At 30.6% G+C, this 18,994-nt stretch overlaps 1 protein-coding gene across 4 annotated transcripts; it reads right to left on the minus strand.

The window, feature by feature from the left end:
- Positions 1-2,869: 2,869 nt before the first annotated feature.
- LOC105115704 (uncharacterized) lies at positions 2,870-5,909 on the minus strand. Of its 4 annotated transcripts, none has more exons than XM_011012669.1 (4): positions 5,788-5,909; positions 3,570-4,125; positions 3,416-3,459; positions 2,870-3,011 (listed from the first exon to the last, which is right to left on the minus strand). In XM_011012669.1, exons 2-3 carry the CDS (start codon positions 4,030-4,032, stop codon positions 3,419-3,421), a joined length of 504 nt encoding a protein of 167 aa, XP_011010971.1. In that variant the 5' UTR covers positions 4,033-4,125; positions 5,788-5,909; the 3' UTR covers positions 2,870-3,011; positions 3,416-3,418. The 4 variants fall into 4 exon arrangements, with proteins under 4 accessions (XP_011010971.1, XP_011010973.1, XP_011010972.1 ...); XM_011012671.1 differs by having other exon boundaries at positions 2,871-3,011; positions 3,416-3,447; XM_011012670.1 differs by lacking the exon at positions 2,870-3,011 and having other exon boundaries at positions 3,132-3,447.
- Positions 5,910-18,994: the final 13,085 nt, after the last annotated feature.

Raw genomic sequence — 18,994 nt, forward strand, 5'->3', positions numbered from 1 at the left:
ATTCTTTGTAAACTCTCATTTGGTTCTTGATTTAAGGCTTAGGTTTTCTAGCAGGAAATTAATAGTTGAAATTGATGTTGGTAATTTGGGATGAAAGGGATGAAGTATGGTAGATTTGGAATTGATTTTTCTTACCCATGTAGCCATATTTAACATGATTGATCTTTTTTTTCTTCCTTTGAAACCCTTTTTCTTAATAAACACATAAATTATATCATTTTTTATTCTTTATTTTATATGCTTAGCTACTATTACTGCATTGGTGAATTGCTATGCTGAACTACCAATCACATGCTCGTAGTATGATACCCTGGCCATATTTGCAAATAAGGTGACACTTTTTTTGTTCAAAAGTGGTGGAAGTACTTGCGCTACCAAATCACTTCATCTTTAAGTGCATTTCTTTATGCTTTCGTTATATCCTTGTTGTACTTGTATTGTTTGAAAAGTTAATACTTGAATTCAATAAAATAAATTGAGAATCATATGTATTAATAAATAATAATAAATTTGTTGATTCCAATCAAAGATTGGGTTGGAAAGCTGAGATAAATATGCATATTGTGATATCTAATTTCATGTTACAAGAAGCTCTTTAATATTTTTTTAATTATAAAATAATAAAATTAATTTTTTAGTTAGAAAATAAATAATTTAAATTTCATTAAAAAAATATAGTATAATTCTTCCTTTCTTATTAATATATTTTTTCAACAAAAAAACACATATTTTTTTTTGTCATGGGTTCTTAATTCAACCAAAAAAAAAACAAAAACAAAAAGAATTAGAATTAGAATAAATATAGATATTTTATTCTCATTAAATATTAATAAGCAAATTATCATGAAATTTTCACATATCATGCACCTACATAATTATCCATAGAAATAATTGTGAATATCGTTCTAACAAAGTTTTAACCTTCTTAAAATTATCATTGATAATTAAAAATAAAAGCTTATTAAAAATTTAATCTATTTGAAATAAGTATGAAACATATAGTTCTCTAATTTAAAATCAATTTTATTATTAATGTATCTCCTGTTATTTCCTGTTATTTATGTGAAATTTGTTTTACCTAGAATCACTATTTAAAAAACATATTAATGATTGTCAAAGCAAGTTAAAAAATATATATCAAAATAATTTGTCCATATTTTGTATGTGAATGAAGGATAAAATAAATAATAAATGTGATAAAATCATGTAAAAAAATTGTTTAAAAATTTAAGAAATAAAAATTTTATTTTAAGAAATATTCTTGAGCATTTTATTATTAAGATTAATTTTTTGCATATTAAGTGCATAATAATTGAAAGAAAATTGTTAACATGATGATGGAAATTTGTATTATTATTTAAGAGCCATGTTAAAATCAAAAGGTACGTAAATCATCATATTAAACAAAGTTGTCAGATTGTAAAAAAAAAATAAAAATAAAAATAAAAGAAAAGAAAAAAAGAAGAAGAAAGGGCTAGGCATGGTGCATACGGGTCTATGGATCTATGGGTTAGGTCTACGAGCTTAATGTTTTTTTTTTTAAGAGACAGTAGTCTACCATTTTTTTTTAAAAAATAAATAAAATAACCAACGCTGTCGTTTGCCATCAAACAATGCGTCTTTTAGATATATAATTTCTGACTACTTCATGTTATTAAAAACTTACTAGAAACTTGAGTTTTTGACTTTTGGATCAAAAAAACCTATTTTAACCATTTTTTCACATGAAAAATACTTAAGAAACATTCTATATATCTTAATAAACCTATTTATAGCCTTAAAATAACAAAAGCCTAGTTAGAAATTGAAAAAATAACCTCAAATCACAAAACTTTCCGAGCATCAATTTACTATTACCTACAAGTTGTTGAACGTAAAAAATCATCATCATTTAATTTTTTTGGTTGAAAGGAACCTATTAATATCATAATTGTTATTTTTATTGCTGAAATCTTGATAATTGACTATTTTCTCTCTCTTTTCATGTATTTCATGAATTTCTTTCTTATATCTCAATTCAATGATAAAAAAAACACAACAAACTTTTGAACCAAAAAAATATATCGATAATTCAACTGATCATGAATATTTTTTTTTGTGTTTTACATTATAATTTTTTATTTTTTATTTTTATGTTTATACTACAATTAAATCAACCAGGCTTCGTGACTTAATTGCTTGAACTCATGATCTAAATCTTAAATTTTATTAGGTTTAATAATATTATACTTATTTTTAAAATTATATTTTAGTTAATTATATAATACAAAAAATACTCTTATAAAATTAAACACCAATCTCATAATGAGACATTTATTAAAAATTGCAATAATTCTATAAAAAGTAAATAAAAATTAACTATAAAAGTTAATTTTCAATTAATTCAAATTATCTTGTTAAAACATGTGATCTGAATCATGAACTCAACTAAGTTTAATAATTTTTTTAATTTTTTATTTAATTATATAATAACAAAAAATAAACACGTCTAAAATTAAGTATTAATCACTTATCATAATGATTACTTGAGATTACAATAATTTTATAAGAAATAAAAAATAATTATGAATATGAATTTAAAACTTATCAACTATTGAAGTATGAAATTAAAGAAAAAAAAACCAAGGAAAAAAAATCAAGTGGAAAAAAGAAAAAGAAAAAACCGAGAGAGGTACTTCACTGTTCATACAGTGCAGAGTACTACAGTAACGTATCTGAGGCAATTGTTTCGTACACATAAAATCTTGAGTCTGCAAAGAAATGGTATCCAGAGCAATTTTTACTTTCTACTTGTTCTCCAAGAAGAAAAAGAAGGGGTCTTAGCTAGTAATGTCAGTGTTGCACTTCCATCTTTAACCAAAAATTAATATCTACAGATCTAGTTCTTCAATATACAAGAGTAAATTAACTGAAACTTCAACATCTTAAACACTGTATATTTGGAAAGCATATGGTAAATGGGATGCGATGAACTTTTTATAGGCTTCATGACACAGATTGTTAACTGAATGGCAAGACGCATTGGGATCTTGGCCCAAGTTTTATAATTCTTTCGGTGACTATTTGCAGAACAGAAGTCTAAGATAAGCAAGCTGACGACAAATTCTAATGAACGTGGGCAACTTCATGAGATATATATAAAACAAATACTAGCTCTGCAAATGTTGCTTAACATACAAGCCTGTCTTTTATTAGACATAAAACGTAAGATCACATCCCGAAACACAGAACAGAATGGTAAAATCTAAATACCCCCGCCTGAAAACACACCTGCGAATCCAACTAAAATTTCCTATTATTTATTTATTTTGTTTTTGTCAATAAAAAGGGACAAAAGAAGAGTTATACGTGCCTCCAAGGACAACCTGCTTTAGACCCCGAATCAGTCCTAAAATCTGGACCAAATAGACCAATGCGATTACTCTTCAACAGTAAAAGCATCTTCTGCTGCAAAATCACCTAAGAAACTTCAGTGATAGAGGTGACAACACTAAAGACAAGCAATTCATGGATCACACTGTGACAGTGGATGCATTTTTTTCTTCAACAAATAAATAAATAACCCTTACCAGGGCCTTCATCTTCATGGTCTTTTGGATGGTTCTCCATGCACTGTAGGAGAAACTTAAAGGTCTCAATTTCACAAGGGATAGTAAGCGCACCAGTATGATCAAACCCAAACTCCTCTTCAACCTTTACCAGCAAAACCTTGAACAGGGAGTGGCTAAGGTAGCTAGTTGGGATGATAAACCTCCGAAGCTCTGGTCCAACATAAACCGCCAGATACCCTTTGGGTACATCAGCTGGCGGTTCTGGACTGTGGCAACTCTCCTCATCAGAATCACAACACTTAACACTGTTCAGCCTCTTATTTATTGCAAGTGGAATGCCACAGGGGGGTTGATCCGAGGGAGGGCTGGGTAGGCTGGTTTCTTTTGAGCCGACCGTTACAGATTGCCACTTTTGGAGAATTTCCTTTAGCCTAACAATCTGCCGAATTCCAGTCAACTTGCTGCCACTATTGTCATCCATTTCTAAATGTTTACCACAACAGTGAAAAATATCCCAGAATTGAATTCAGAGTGTTTGATTCCAGACATACAAGTCACATCATATGATCTTCCACTGCATTTCCATGCAATAGGCATGCAAATGTTAATAAGAAGTCATAAAAAAAGTTAAATAATTCAATTATCATGCAACCTCTCACGAACAAAGAATTATCCGCATCAAATGCTAGAATTTGTAATTAACTAGGCAATCAAAGTTTATGATCAGGTCAATTTCTAGTGTACAAAGTGCTATCCATGCTATAATATCAACAAGTTTCAGAACTACAACTAACAGATTAGCTCATAAAACTTTCTCGTGTCAACTGATTGTCATATGTTAGGCACAAAACATTCCCGAGAGCCAAACTGGAGTGTAGAAGAGCCCCAGAGCTCTTATGCGGGAAACCAAAAATGAAATAATCACGACACAACTTCCCATCATACCTTCAAATTTATAAGGCAGAGTATTCATACCTCCCTCAGTTGATCCAATTTCTTTGTATCATTCTCACAGAGTTTTAACTCAGAATAAATAACATACAAATCTTCCATGCATAAAAGTGCTTTGATTGAAAAGCAACAACACCGAATTAAACTATCAACTTCTTAGTTTAATGCTATAGATTACAGAGCCTACAGGGGTGATTGGAAACGCAAAAAACTGGTTTTTATTAAGAAAAGCTACTTAAAACAAGAAATGTTCTTCAACAAGTTAACAGTACAAATCTGTTAGATTCCTTTTCTGAAAAGGTCCAGAGAATATTTTAGAGCAGGCCAAACCAATATTGCCAAGGATTTCAACCACTTCTTTGAACTATAGAGCGAAAATAAAGCTATCTTCCGATTCTACAAACAAAACAGAAGGAGAGAGAGCCCTGACTATAGCATGATAAGAGAAACATACATACTGATCTGTTCATGTCACTAAACAGGACTGATTTAAGTGCTCTGATGTCTATCCTTCATAAAGAAACAAGTACTGGCATTTAAAATCAAAATGAAGCTTATTTTATAAACTAGAATTATATTTCTTGTATTATATTTAGATCTAGAAATTCAATTAATTGACTCTTCGTGACATTCTCCAGCTGAGAATCATACAGGCAATCTAGTTTTGTCTAAACATGAAGAAAATCATCCAATAGATCTAAAAGGTAGAGATCTTACCCTATAAAAGGTAGAAATTGAAAATAATAATTTCAGAAATCAAAACCACCATACGAAGGCATAATAATCTCAACAAAGGGACCCATCTATGCTGCTGGTGGTATGGATATCAAATTTTCATTTCTCTACATAAATTGCTGGGCATTCATAAAAATGTTCACTATGGCATGCATTCATTCTAGCTGGCGATCGTTGACTACTAACTGGGAAAGTTTTCAAGATTGAATTTAATAAATAAAACATAACAAAACACAATTTTCTTTTACATCATTAAACATATAAATTCTGTATCTTTTCCCAACCACAGTTGTCACAATAATCAACATAATATCTCTAAGTACAAAAAAAATGTCTCTTTCAGATAAAAAATTCAACGTTCACATCATATGATATCCCTCGTCAGCTTAAGCCCCGTACGTGAAGTAACACATACAGACAAATAAAAAAAATTCCCTCAAAATTCAAGACATAAGACAAACAAGGCAACATTAATAGTAATAAATCAAGTTTTGGATCTAAATAACAAGGTTTTGTAAACTCATTAGTTTGCATGCATGTATTTACGTACCTGTACAAGAAATCAAATGCTGCGAACAGGGAGGAGAAACGCCATAATTGGAGGTTTCAGGAGCTGGGAAAGAAAACTGAAAGCGAAAGAGAGAGAGAGAGAGATTTCCAAAAGAAAAAGGAATGGAAAATTTTGTTCTCTTTATCTATCTACGGTACTATTATTCTATATTTATTGATCTATAAAATCCCAATGCAAGCGAATATTTGAGAATCAGTGTTTTAAATTTCTTTTAATACTTGTTAATAATGCAAGAATGGAAAGTTGTCGTGGCTGCCCCGCCGCTTTCGCTTCGGTCTTTTTTTCGATTCTATAAAACAGAAGGGAAGCAAAACTGCGAAACAAATCAGTGTTCTGTTTTGTAGTATAATCCAATGCAAGGAAAGTGGAGAGGAGGAAATGTAAGGAAAGGAATAGGGTTGGATACAGATTGCGTAGCTGTAGGAGGTTTTTTTTTCCTTTGTGCTTTTTAGCATAGTAAAAAAATAGATAAAGTAATACAATAGAGAAAACATTTGGAGATATTTTATAATTTTATGAGCTGCAATTGCTATTTGTGATTTTTATTTTGCAGATGGTATTTGCGATACATGAGTTGCAGATAATATCAATAATTTTATTTGAAATTAATATTCATTGCTCCTTTCTTCCTTTTCTCTTCTTCTTTCCTCTTTCTCCTCTCTCCCCACTCTCAGCCACCTACCTTGATTCATCGTTAACGACCTTTCTCTTTCTCTCTTCACCACGAAACACATCCAAAACACCATGGGATCACCCATCTCTCTCTAGCTCGAGATCCCCCCCTCTCCTCACCGTGCCTTTACCAATTTTTGACTAAAACTTCCATCACTAATCATCATCATCACCTACATTCTACATTTAAAGATATATTGAACATTAACTTTTTTTCAATTTGATATATTTTATGCTAATGTGTGTATTAATTTAATTTCATACAATGTTAAGAGTTTGAATTACATTTTTTTTTTAAATTTAAGGTTTTCTGTAACTAGGTTAATTAGATATAATTTGAGTTAATAATTTTTTTAAATAATTAATAATTTTGGGTTGTTGTTGATTGTGAATTAACAAAAATTATTTTGTTAGAATTAATGTTGATTTAGGTTAAATTATGGATTATACCAAATTAAGTATAAAATAAGATAATTGTCTATGAAATACATAAACTTAATTGATAATTTTTATATGATAATGAAATTTGATGAATATAGGTGTTCACCGATTAATTTGATGAATTTAGATTTAGCCAATTATGTTACCATTATGGTTTTGTTAATAAATCATGCACTTTGATTAACCTTAAGATATTAATAAATTCGAATTGTGTTTTGTTGTGTTTTTTGACAGAATGTGTGATAATTTATGAGTATTATGCTTTCATGGTGGTATTATTGTTAATATCGATAATGATGTCACTTATAATGGAGAAAACCATGAGTTCCTGACTGCTATATTAGACATGTCCCTTAACGAGTTATGTAGAATATTATATGATCGACTTGGCTAGAATATATTTGAAATAAAAGTTGAAATTACTTGGAGGATGTTGTAAACCGGAATTAGTCAAGCTTGTTATGTTAGTTTACCAATTTGTAGTGATGTGATTAGTACTTAAAAGTGTATTTTTATCATGGTTTTATATCATCATTTTGCACTTGAAATATCAATAACTCCTTAACTAAAACATGTTTTACAATAATATATCTAATAATATAAGATACCTTTAATTTGTCGTAAATGTTCATTTTAAATGCAGGCCTATCACATAAATGAAAGGATTGATTGATGACTTGAAGAACTTAAATTGCAAGGATAAAGAGATGGCCAAACTTAGAAAAGAGATGTCGATGCAATCCAAACCGGAACACTGTTCGGTAATTGGGTCATATCTAGAGCTATATATCTCAGATTTAGGTCCCATTTATATGGATGGAAAGGTAAGACATAGGCCTACAACTTTCATATGGAGCCCAAGATCTAAAAAGGCCATTATCAAGTCCAAATAGTAGCAACAACAAAGAAGCCCAAATCTGTCTTCCAGCCCGAGCACTGTTCGGTATTTTGGCCATATCTGGAGTTCTAGAAGTCCAAATGAGCTGAAGTTTTTACACAAGAAAGCTGAGACAATTGCCTACAACTTTCATGTTTGCAACTGGCTCCAGTTTTGACGTTATCAATGACGTTTTGGGCAGACAAGAGAAGATAAGGATTGTCACCAAGTCAAAAGTTGGTCACCCACTTATCAATTAGTCATCAAATCAATAGTTCCCAATTTTGGCCTATAAAAGGAGGCATTTGCCATGCATTTAGGCATCTTGGTGTTCAGATCAAGATCATGCTCTTCCTTTCTCTCTTTGTATTTTTTATGCTTTGTTTTCATTAATATTAAGTTTATGCCTTTCATTTCCTTTCCTTTACTTAGTTAACTTTTATGTTCTTATTTTGTTTATCTATTTTGCTTTCTTTCATTATGTCTAGCTAAGTTAATTATGTCAAGGTGAAAAGGTTACACTAATGGTGTAAGAATAAGTATAATGTAAACTTAATATGGACTTTAATGTTTGATACTAACATGTTTTATATTTGCTATCTTGTTCACTCTTTAATACTTTGCTTGTTAAATGACTAATCTTGATTTATGTTGTATAACACTTGGTACAACAAATGCTTGGCACTTTCATAGCCCATAATGTATGGTATAACCGACACCTGAGCTATGAAAGGAACTTGATTTGTTGTTAACATAAGTTATAATCATGAATGCTTGACGAGATTTACAAGTATTAGCATTAATTGAATAAGATGACTAATGTAATCATGTTAACAATATATAATCTGATTGGAACCTCCTTTGTGTGTGGTTTCCAATTCAATAATAAGAGTTTATACTATACTTGTTTGATATACCATTAGTGGAACCTCTAACCTTGACATTTGTTATTATCATTGTTTAATCGTTACATTAATATTCCATCTCAAAGTTCTCATCATCTTCTTCTTCTTCTCTTTCTTTATTATTATTATTATTACTACTACTACTACTACTACTACTACTACTACTACTACTACTACTACTACTACTACTACTACTAGATGCATCTCATTTTAATTTTAAACCAGACATTATTCAACTTTTACCTTTTTTTCATGGTTTAGAATTGGAAAATCCATACTTGTATTTAAGGGAATTTGAGGAGGTCTGCAACACATATAATAATTTAAATTGTAGCATGAACACCATCAGATTAAAGCTTTTTCCTTTTTCATTAAAAGATAAAGCTAAAACATGGCTACAAAATTTAAGACCAGGATCCATTCGTGCTTGGGATGAAATGCAACAACAGTTTTTAAAGAAGTTTTTCCCATCTCATAGAACAAACTCTTTCAAGAGACAAATCACCACTTTCACATCTTTCAAAAGACAAATCACCACTTTCACTCAAAACCAGGAGAAACATTTTACCAATGTTGGGATAGGTATCGAGACTTGCTTAGTACTTGCCCTCATCATGGTTTTGAAACATGAAGATTGGTTTCACATTTCTATAAAGGGTTAACACCTAGAGATAGATAAATGGTTGAATTGATGTGCAATGGAACTTTTGAAGATAAAGACCCTGATGAAGTAATGGAGTACTTAGACTTGTTAGCTGAAAATGCTCAAAATTGGGACACCGTGGGTACTTATGAGGCGCCGAGTAAAACTCAACCTCATACATCTAGTAGAGGTATGTACAACCTTAGGGAAGATCATGACCTCCAAGCTAAGTTTGCATCTTTAGCTAGAAAAGTCGAGGCACTAGAATTGAAAAAGAGTGGTCAATTTAAATCTATTGAAAACATTGTATGTCAAATATGTGAAACAAATGAACACTCAACTAGTAACTGTCCAACCTTGCCTTCTTTTAAGGAATGTCTCCATGAACAAGCCCATGCTTTAAACAGTTTCGAAAGACCCAATCATAACCTATATTTGCAAACATACAACCCTGGTTGGAGAAATCACCAAAATTTCAGTTGGAAGAGTGACAATGTAAAAACTTCACAACCATAGTTTCAAGCACATCATAATTTCCAAAATTATCATGGATATGTACCTCCTCATGCTCCACCTCCTACAAGAAATTTTGAGGAAACTTTGTATGCATTCATTGAAAAACAAGAGACAATCAACACTCAACTTGCTCAAAGCATAACAGATTTTAAAGATACTCTTGCAAAATTCACATCTGCTCTCAATTTTCAAGAGAAAGGTAAGTTTCCATCTCAACCACAGCAAAATCCCAAGGGGCAATATAATGCAAATGCAAGTAGTTTTGAAAGTCAACACATGGATCAAGTCAAATCAGTCATCACTCTTCGCAGTGGTAAGGTTATTAAAAAACCCACTCTTGAACCTTGTGAGAAAAATGATGAGTCAATCTCTAAGGGTAAGGAAGGGGTTGAATCTGAATATTGCAAGGAAAAGACTGATTCCCTGCCAGCACTTCCATTTTCTCATGCCATGACCAATCAGGAAGACATCGATGATGAAAAAGGCACCAAAAGTGTTGATGCAGATCTTTTATCAAAAGTGACAATAGATTCGACACCCGACATCACACCAATCAATTATTCTTTTCCTGATGAATCTCTACTTTCTCTTAGTTCAATGCCTTGGTTTGCTAAAAATATCAATTTTCTTGCTTTAGGATTTTTGCCAGCTCACTAGAGTACCGAAGACAAAAGAAAATTTTTGAGCAACGTGCAAAACTTTTATTGGGATGACCTTTACTTATTCAATTATCGTCCTGATCAAATATTTCAAAGATGCTTTCCCGATAATGAGGTAAGTAATTTCATTAAATTGTGTCACTCTAAGGCACGTGGGGATCATTTTTCATGAAAAAAGAGGACTGTAGAAATCTTACAAAGTGGATTTTACTGGCCCACTATATTCAAGGAGTCACATACATTCTGTAAAAACTGTGAAAATTGTCAAAAGGTGGGATTTATTTCAAAACACAGAGAGTCTTTAGATAATCTTCTATTGACTCTTAAGTCTCATCATAGTCGAGATAAGTATCATGCAATTCATGACTTATGAACCCATTTTCATAAAGAACATGCTTGACATAGTCTTGGGAATCTGACTAAAAAAGACCCTGTTTGCTAGTTTTTAAGAAAACTAGATGGGAAGCTTATCCCCGACCCATAGAGGGCGTTTAAGCCGTTCTTGAACGTAAAACCAAGGGAAGATGTGAGCCATAATCACAACCACCTATACATATGCTTTTTTTTTTTTTAAAAAAAGAAATAAATAAAGAGAGAGAAAGAGGGTGTGTGAGACTCCAGCTGACCTACATATTGGTGGTTTGATTAACTTTTTAATTTCTCATCTATAAAATCCCCTCTTCCTTCCTTTCATTTCTATTCAACCCATACATTCAACAAAAACAAAAGTGTGTAGAAATGGCAAGTTCCTCAGGTCATCATATAAGAAATATTTGTGTTTTTGGTGGATCTAGTCCTGGGAAAGAAAAAGAGTTTTTAGAATCAGCAAATCATCTTGGTCAAGTGCTAGCTGAGAGAAAGATTCATTTAGTGTATAAGAGAGGCAGTTTTGGGTTCATGGGAGGTGTGTCAATAGCTGTATTTTTAGGAGGTAGTCAAGTTTTGGGGGTCGACTCCGAAGCTTTAGCACAAGGGGACATCATTGGAAAAACAATTGGAGAGGAACTTCAGGTCTCCACAATGTTGGCTCGAATGAATGCAATGTTTAACCATGCTGATGCCTTTTTTGCTTTACCAGGTGGTCTAGGTACATTGGAAGAGATCTTTTATATTTCCTCTTGGGCTCAACTACACATTCACCATAAACCCATAGGTTTGTTAAATGTTAATGGTTATTATGATAAGTTGTTGTCTTTTCTTGATCATGCTGTGGAACAAGAATTTCTAACATCTTCTGCACGACAAATCATAATCTTTGCTGCTACTACTGAACAATTAATTGACCAATTACAATCCTTCATTCCTGTAATTGATCCTTCCATGAGTCGCATAAATTGGTCAACTAAGGAAAGCCGTAAAAAGCTTAGATTGGATTTGAGCCTTCATTTGTGAATTTTTGTGTCTTTTGGTTTTATTATTGTGTTTTATTATTTCTTATTTTTATTTCAGTGTGTTTCAGGTTTGTCAATGTTCGTTATTTTAGGTGATATCTTCTATACTCTATCTTTCTACCTTTAAACATTGAGGACAATGTCTCGTTTTGGTTGGGGGGAGAGGGTAGTAGTTGATACAAAAAAAATTATTTTTCATTTCATAAAGCATGTGCATAATTGTTGTTACTAGGATGGCAAAGTAAAGGAGCTCTTTTGTTAAAGTTACTCTTTAGACGCATCTTAGTAACCATTCTTAACAAAGTCTATTATAATACTTCTTGAAATATTCAGGTTTACATACTCTCACATTGTTATCACTCAATTCTGCTCATATACTGATTTAACATGTATTCTTAAACCTTAATTTACACACACTTTAACATATGATTGTGGGTTGCATATTGGATTATTACATTATTTATGTTCTTTTGTTAAAGGTAACAACTAAGGGAAAAGGATTGTATATAATTAAAAAAAAAAGAAAAAAAAAGAAAAGAAAGAAAAAAATAATAAAAATATAGATAAGTTTGGTTTCGTAGCCTCCCTAACCTAAGCAATTAAGCCCGAAGGGGTGTTTTAACACCTAATACCTTAAAGTCAACTGACTTGGGAGCTATTGGCCCAACGCTTGTTACATGGGTCAAGGAGAAAAGCTTAAGGAAATCAAACATTGCACTATCTACATATCAGTATCTGCGACCCGAGTTACTAAGCTCGTAAGGGTGTCTTAACACCTAATGCCCTAAGACCAACTGGTCTGGGAGTCATTAGCCGAAAGCTCGTTACATGGGTTAAAGATGCATGATGTTTTTAAATTATATGTATATATATTCCAAAAAAAAAGAAAAAAAAAGACAAAAATAAACAGTGCTCGGGCTGGAAGACAGATTCAGGCTTCTTTTTTGTTGCTACAATTTGGACTTGATAATGGCCTTTTTAGATCTTGGGCTTCATATGAAAGTTGTAGGCCTATGTCTTACCTTTCCATCCATATAAATTGGACCTAAATCTGAGATCTGTAGCTCCAGATATGACCCAATTACCGAACAATGCTCCGGTTTGGATTGCACCGACATCTCTTTTCTAAGTTTGGCCATCTCTTTATCCTTGCAATTTAAGTTCTGATAGTCATCAATCATCCCATTCAGTTATGTGATAGGCCTGCATTAAAAATAGACATTTACTACAAATTATAGATATATTATATTATTAGATACATTATTATAAAACATATTTTAGTTAAGGAGTTATTGATACTTCAAGTGCAAAATGATGATATAAAACCATGATAAAAATGCACTTTTAAGTACTAATCAGATGCTAAGTTAGTTGATCCTATTAATCAATACATGACTCCTTCTACTCTTAAATTTAAGATTGTGAGTGTGGATGACCATTATGAATGCAATGACTCAGCTAGTAGTCCTTGACATACAAGCTTATTAATTAATGAATTAGAGTTTGGAAAACATTTAGAGACAAGTTTGAATGTATTACTATAGTAAAGCGATGACCAAAGTTGTCAAAAACATTTTTTTTGACATGACATGCGATTAGTACTTAAAAGTGTATTTTTATCAAGGTTTTTATATCAATATTTTGCACTTGAAGTATCAATAACTCCTTAACTAAAACATGTTTTATAATAACAAGTCTAATAATATAAGATACCTTTAATTTGTAGTATTAAAGTATCAATAACTCCTTAACTAAAACATGTTTTATAATAACAAGTCTAATAATATAAGATACCTTTAATTTGTAGTATTGAAGTATCAATAACTCCTTAACTAAAACATGTTTTATAATAACAAGTCTAATAATATAAGATACCTTTAATTTGTAGTATTGAAGTATTAATAACTCCTTAACTAAAACATGTTTTATAATAACAAGTCTAATAATATAAGATACCTTTAATTTGTAGTAAATGTTCATCTTAAATGTAGGCTTATCACATAAATGAAAGGATTGATTGATGAGTTTAAGTACTGAAATTGAAAGGACAAAGAGATGACCAAACTTAGAAAAGAGATATTGGTGTAGTCCAAACTGGAACACTGTTCTGTAATTGAGTCATATCTGGAGCTGTAGATATCAGATTTAGGTATTCTTTATATGGATGGGAAGGTAAGATATAGGCCTACAACTTTCATTAAAGTTCAAGATTTAAAAAGGCCATTTCAAGTCCAAATTATAACAACAACGAAGAAGTCCGAATCTGTCCTACAACCCAAATACTATTCAGTATTCAGCCCATATCTAGAGTTTTAGAGGTCCAAATAACCTCAATTTTTTTTCTAGAAAGCTAAGATAATTTCCTAGAACTTTCATATGGAGGTCTGGTTTAAATTCTAATGTTATCAATGACGTCTAAGGCAGACAAGAAGATAAGAATTGTCACCGAGTCAAGAGCTGGCCACCTACTCAACAATTAGTCATCAAATTAATAATTCTCAATTTTGGCCTATAAAAGAGGGCATTTGCCATGCATTTAGATATCTTGGTTTTCAGATCAAGATCATGCTCTTGCTTTCTCTATTTGTATTTTTGTAATGCTTAAGTTTGCTTTCATTAATCTCTTGTTTATGGCTTTCATTTTCTTTTCTTAGTTAACTTTTATCTTATTTATATTTTTATCTTATTTATTTATGTTTCTCTTCTTCATTATGTTTAGTTAAGTTTATTATATCAAGGTGAAAAGGTTACACTAATGGTATAAGAATAAATATAGTGTAAACTCAACATGGACTTTAATGTTTGATACTAATATGTTTTGTATTTATTATCTTGTTCACTTTTAATACGTTGCTTGTTAAATGGTCAATCTAGATTTATGTTGTATAATATTATGTACAATAAATACTTGGCACTGTCATAGCCCAACCGTATGGTATAACTGACACTTGTGCTATGAAAGGAACTTGATTTATTGTTAACTATACTTGTTTGAAATATCATTAGTGAATCCTCTAGCCTTGATATTTGTTGTTATTATTGTTTAATCCTCACATTAATCTTCCATCACAAAGTTCTCATCAACTTCTTCTTCTTCTTCTTCTAGTATAATTATTATTATTAGTAGTATTATTGTTATTACTATTATTACTAGTATTGTTGTTGTTGTTATTGGATTGTTGTTATTTATAATTTATATAATTAATCTCCATGTGGTTCGACCCCGGTCTTACCGAGTTATTTATTACTTTGACACTCCTACACTTAGGAGAAGACATCAATCTTTTGGTCATGTCACCTATTACATAAATCAAAGGATTGATTGATGAGTTCAACTACTAAAATTGAGAAGACAAAAGGAGAGTAAAGCTTATAAAAGAGATGCTAGTTTAGTCCAAACTGGAACACTATTCAGTCATTGGGTCATATCAGAAGTTGTAAGTCTTGGATTTTAATTTGGTTTATATGGATAGAAAGCTAACATATAGACCTAAAACATTCATAGGAATGTAAGACTCAATTCTGCAATTTGAAAGTCCAAATCTTAGCAACAACTAAGAAGTCTGAATTTGTCCTACAGCATAAATACTGTTCAGAGTTCAGCCTATATCTTAAGTTCTAAAAATCCAAATGACCTCAATTGTTTTGTTGGAAAGCTCAGATAATTTCCTAAAATTTTTATATATTAAAGTCTGTTTAAATTCTGATGTTAGTAATGATATTTTGTTTAGACAAGAAGATAAGGATTGTCACAAAGTCAAGTTGTGACCACCTATTCAATAATTAGTCAACAAATAAATAATTTCTAATTTTGGCCTATAAAAGGAGGCAGTTGTCACACATTTAGGCATCTTAGTTTTCAAATCAAAATCATATTCTTGCTCTTTCTTTATTGTAATGCTTAAGTTTTGCTTATATTAATCTCTTATTTATGCTTCTCATATCCTTTCCTTTACTTAGTTAACTTTTATCTTATTTTCTTAACTTGTTTATTCATGTTTTTCTCTTTTATTATGTTTAGTTAAGTTTATTATGTCAAAGTAAAAAGATTACATTAATAGCGTAAGAATAAGTATAGTATAAACTCAACATGAACCTTAATGTTTGATACTAACATGTTTTGTATTTATTATCTTATTCACTTTTAATACTTTGCTTGTTAAATGGTTAATCTAGATTTGTGTTGTATAACACTTAGTACAATAAATACTTAGCACTTTCATAGCTCAACCGTATAGTATAACCGATACTTATGCTATGAAAGGAACTTGATTTGTTGTTAACATAAGTTATAATTATAAATACTTGATAATATTTACAAGTATTAGCATTATTCGAATAAGATAACTAATGTAATCATGTTAATTTATAATTCAACCAACCTTCTTTGTATGTGATTTCTAGTTGAGTAATAAAAAGAGTTTATATTATACTTGTTTGAAATATCATTGGTGAATCCTCTAACCTTAACAATTATTTTATCCTTGTTTAATCCTTACATTAATCTTACATCTCAAAGTCCTCTTCAATTCATCATCATCATCATTATTATTATTATAGTTAACCTCTTCTGTGGTTCGACTCTGGTCTTGTTAGGTGATTTATTATTTCGACACTCCTACACTTGGGAGAAGACATCAATCTTTGAGCTTTTAACACACAAATCAAAAGTCTTCAAGATTGTTGTCCTCCCTTCATCCTTCAAGATTGTCATCCCTCTCTCTCTCCTTCTACTCCTTTTCACTTGATTTGTTTCTTTCAAATAAGTTGTTTAAGTGTTTAATTAAATAAAACCTCAATTCTTTCACTCTTATCTTTGTTCTTTTTTTTTTTCAATGGTTAGGTTTTCCTAAACAATTCTAGAATTCTCTCAATCTCTCTCCATTTCTCTCATGTTCAGCCATGTTAGGCTATTTATATCCAACGATATAATTAATTCATTTTATGTTCCTACCTTGCACCATTCATTTTTTTTTAGGTAAATTTTCCCATTTTTGTTACTCATTTACACTAAACTTAAGCTCAACTATTTTAAATTTCATTGAATTGTATTACAATATTTTTCTTTACTCAAGCATCAATTTCATTCAGGTTTTATTCGCGTTTCTATTTTTTTTCCAGGTATTTTTGTAATTTAATTTTTAATAACACGTGCACAAACCTTTTATTTTATTTTCCCGTATCTACTACCTTCCCCATAAGGTAAATATTCACCTTAATTAGTTGGGATAATTTTTCCTTTATTAATTTCATTATAATAATTTCTTTTGTATACAATCATCTCACTTTTCTTGCAAAATTTGAGCAAAACCCTACCATCATGAGACTCTTGCGATCAAGTCTCAAAGGACTTTTACAAATATGTCTTTATTTTTAAATTTTAGAGGATGCTTCCCTTTCCCATTTTTACTAAAGTACAAGCATGTAAAAATTTATTTTCAAAATCATCAACTTTTCACTCATGTATTTTTTTATTTTACTTTTTTTAATGGATTTTCAATAGCTTTGATTTTGTTCAGTAAAACTGTAATGTTGCCTCTTTTTTTTTTTGTTAACCCGGGTATCCTCACACATTTTTTAAAGAATAAGACTAGTCTTATTCGGGGTTCATGGCTGTCCCTTACAACAAAGGAGCTTCCTGAGGATTGAACTTGTGTTCTCACCTTTGTAAGGATATAGTAGTGTCTTACCTGCTAGACCAACACATCAATGGTATAATCTTATTTTAAAAAATTAGCAACTTTTCATTCATGTATTTTTTATATTTTGATTTGATTTGATTGGCTTTAAAATAGTGTTCATTTTATTACGTCAAACTCTGATATTGCCTCTTTATATGTGCATGTGTGTTAGAAAATTTATTTTCAAAAATAGATAACTTTTCACTCATGCATTTTATTTTATTTTTACTTGTTTCTCAAATAACATTCATTTCATTTGGTAAAATTGTGATGTTGCCTATTTACATATACATATGTGTAAAATAATTTATTTTTAAAAATTGACAACATTTCAATCATGTATTTTTATTTTATTTTATTTTGTCTTGTTTCATGATAATGTTATTATCATTTCATAAAATTATGTTGTCACCTTTTTTGTATATGTGTGTGTGTAAATATTTATTTTTCCAACAAGAATAAAAATTATTTTGAAAAGTCTTTTATTTTTAGGAACATTTATCAATTTTTTCATGAATGACCTACTCAACGAGTGTCTTATCTTTAAGAATGAACATTGATTTTTTCATGAATAGCTTAGTCTACAAGTCTCCCATTCATAAGGATGGACATCAATTTTTTCATAAATGACCTAGCCAACGAGTCTCATATCTTTAGGGAAGTATGCTGATTTTTTCATGAATGATCCAGTTGACAAGTCTTATATTCTTAGAAGTATCTCTTAAAGAACCACACAAGCATTGTAAGCAGTTGGTCCATCTAGGTTAGGTGGTAATGCATGTAGATAAATATCGGTACATGAAATTTTTAATATGGAATCTCAGTTGGGTATGACATATGCTCCATATTGCTATGAAGAATTCGTATCAAGTGATGATGAAGATGATTATCACATTGATAGAGTCGAGGTTGAGGAGGAAGATAAAGAAGATAGGGATGCTAAGTTAGTTGATCCTATTAATCAATACATGACTCCTTCTACTCTTAAATTTAAGATTGTGAGTGTGGATGACCATTATGAATGCAATGACTCAGCTAGTAGTCCTTGACATACAAGCTTATTAATTAATGAATTAGAGTTTGGAAAACATTTAGAGACAAGTTTGAATGTATTACTATAGTAAAGCGATGACCAAAGTTGTCAAAAATATTTTTTTTGACATGACATGCGATTAGTACTTAAAAGAGCATTTTTATCAAGGTTTTTATATCAATATTTTGCACTTGAAGTGTCAATAACTCCTTAACTAAAACATGTTTTATAATAACAAGTCTAATAATATAAGATACCTTTAATTTGTAGTAAATGTTCATCTTAAATGTAGGCTTATCACATAAATGAAAGGATTGATTGATGAGTTTAAGTACTGAAATTGAAAGGACAAAGAGATGACCATAGGC

Source organism: Populus euphratica, unplaced genomic scaffold (genome assembly GCF_000495115.2).
Source record: "Populus euphratica unplaced genomic scaffold, PopEup_1.0 scaffold750.1, whole genome shotgun sequence".
Lineage (NCBI taxonomy): Eukaryota > Viridiplantae > Streptophyta > Magnoliopsida > Malpighiales > Salicaceae > Populus > Populus euphratica.

Bases quoted from the DNA above. Each gene is read 5' to 3' on its own strand.
- LOC105115704 (XM_011012669.1), bottom strand. From the start codon at position 4,032: ATGGATGACAATAGTGGCAGCAAGTTGACTGGAATTCGGCAGATTGTT. The intron at 3,460-3,569 runs GTAAGGGTTATT...GAAGTTTCTTAG, and splicing joins CCATGAAGATGAAGGCCCTG to GTGATTTTGCAGCAGAAGAT.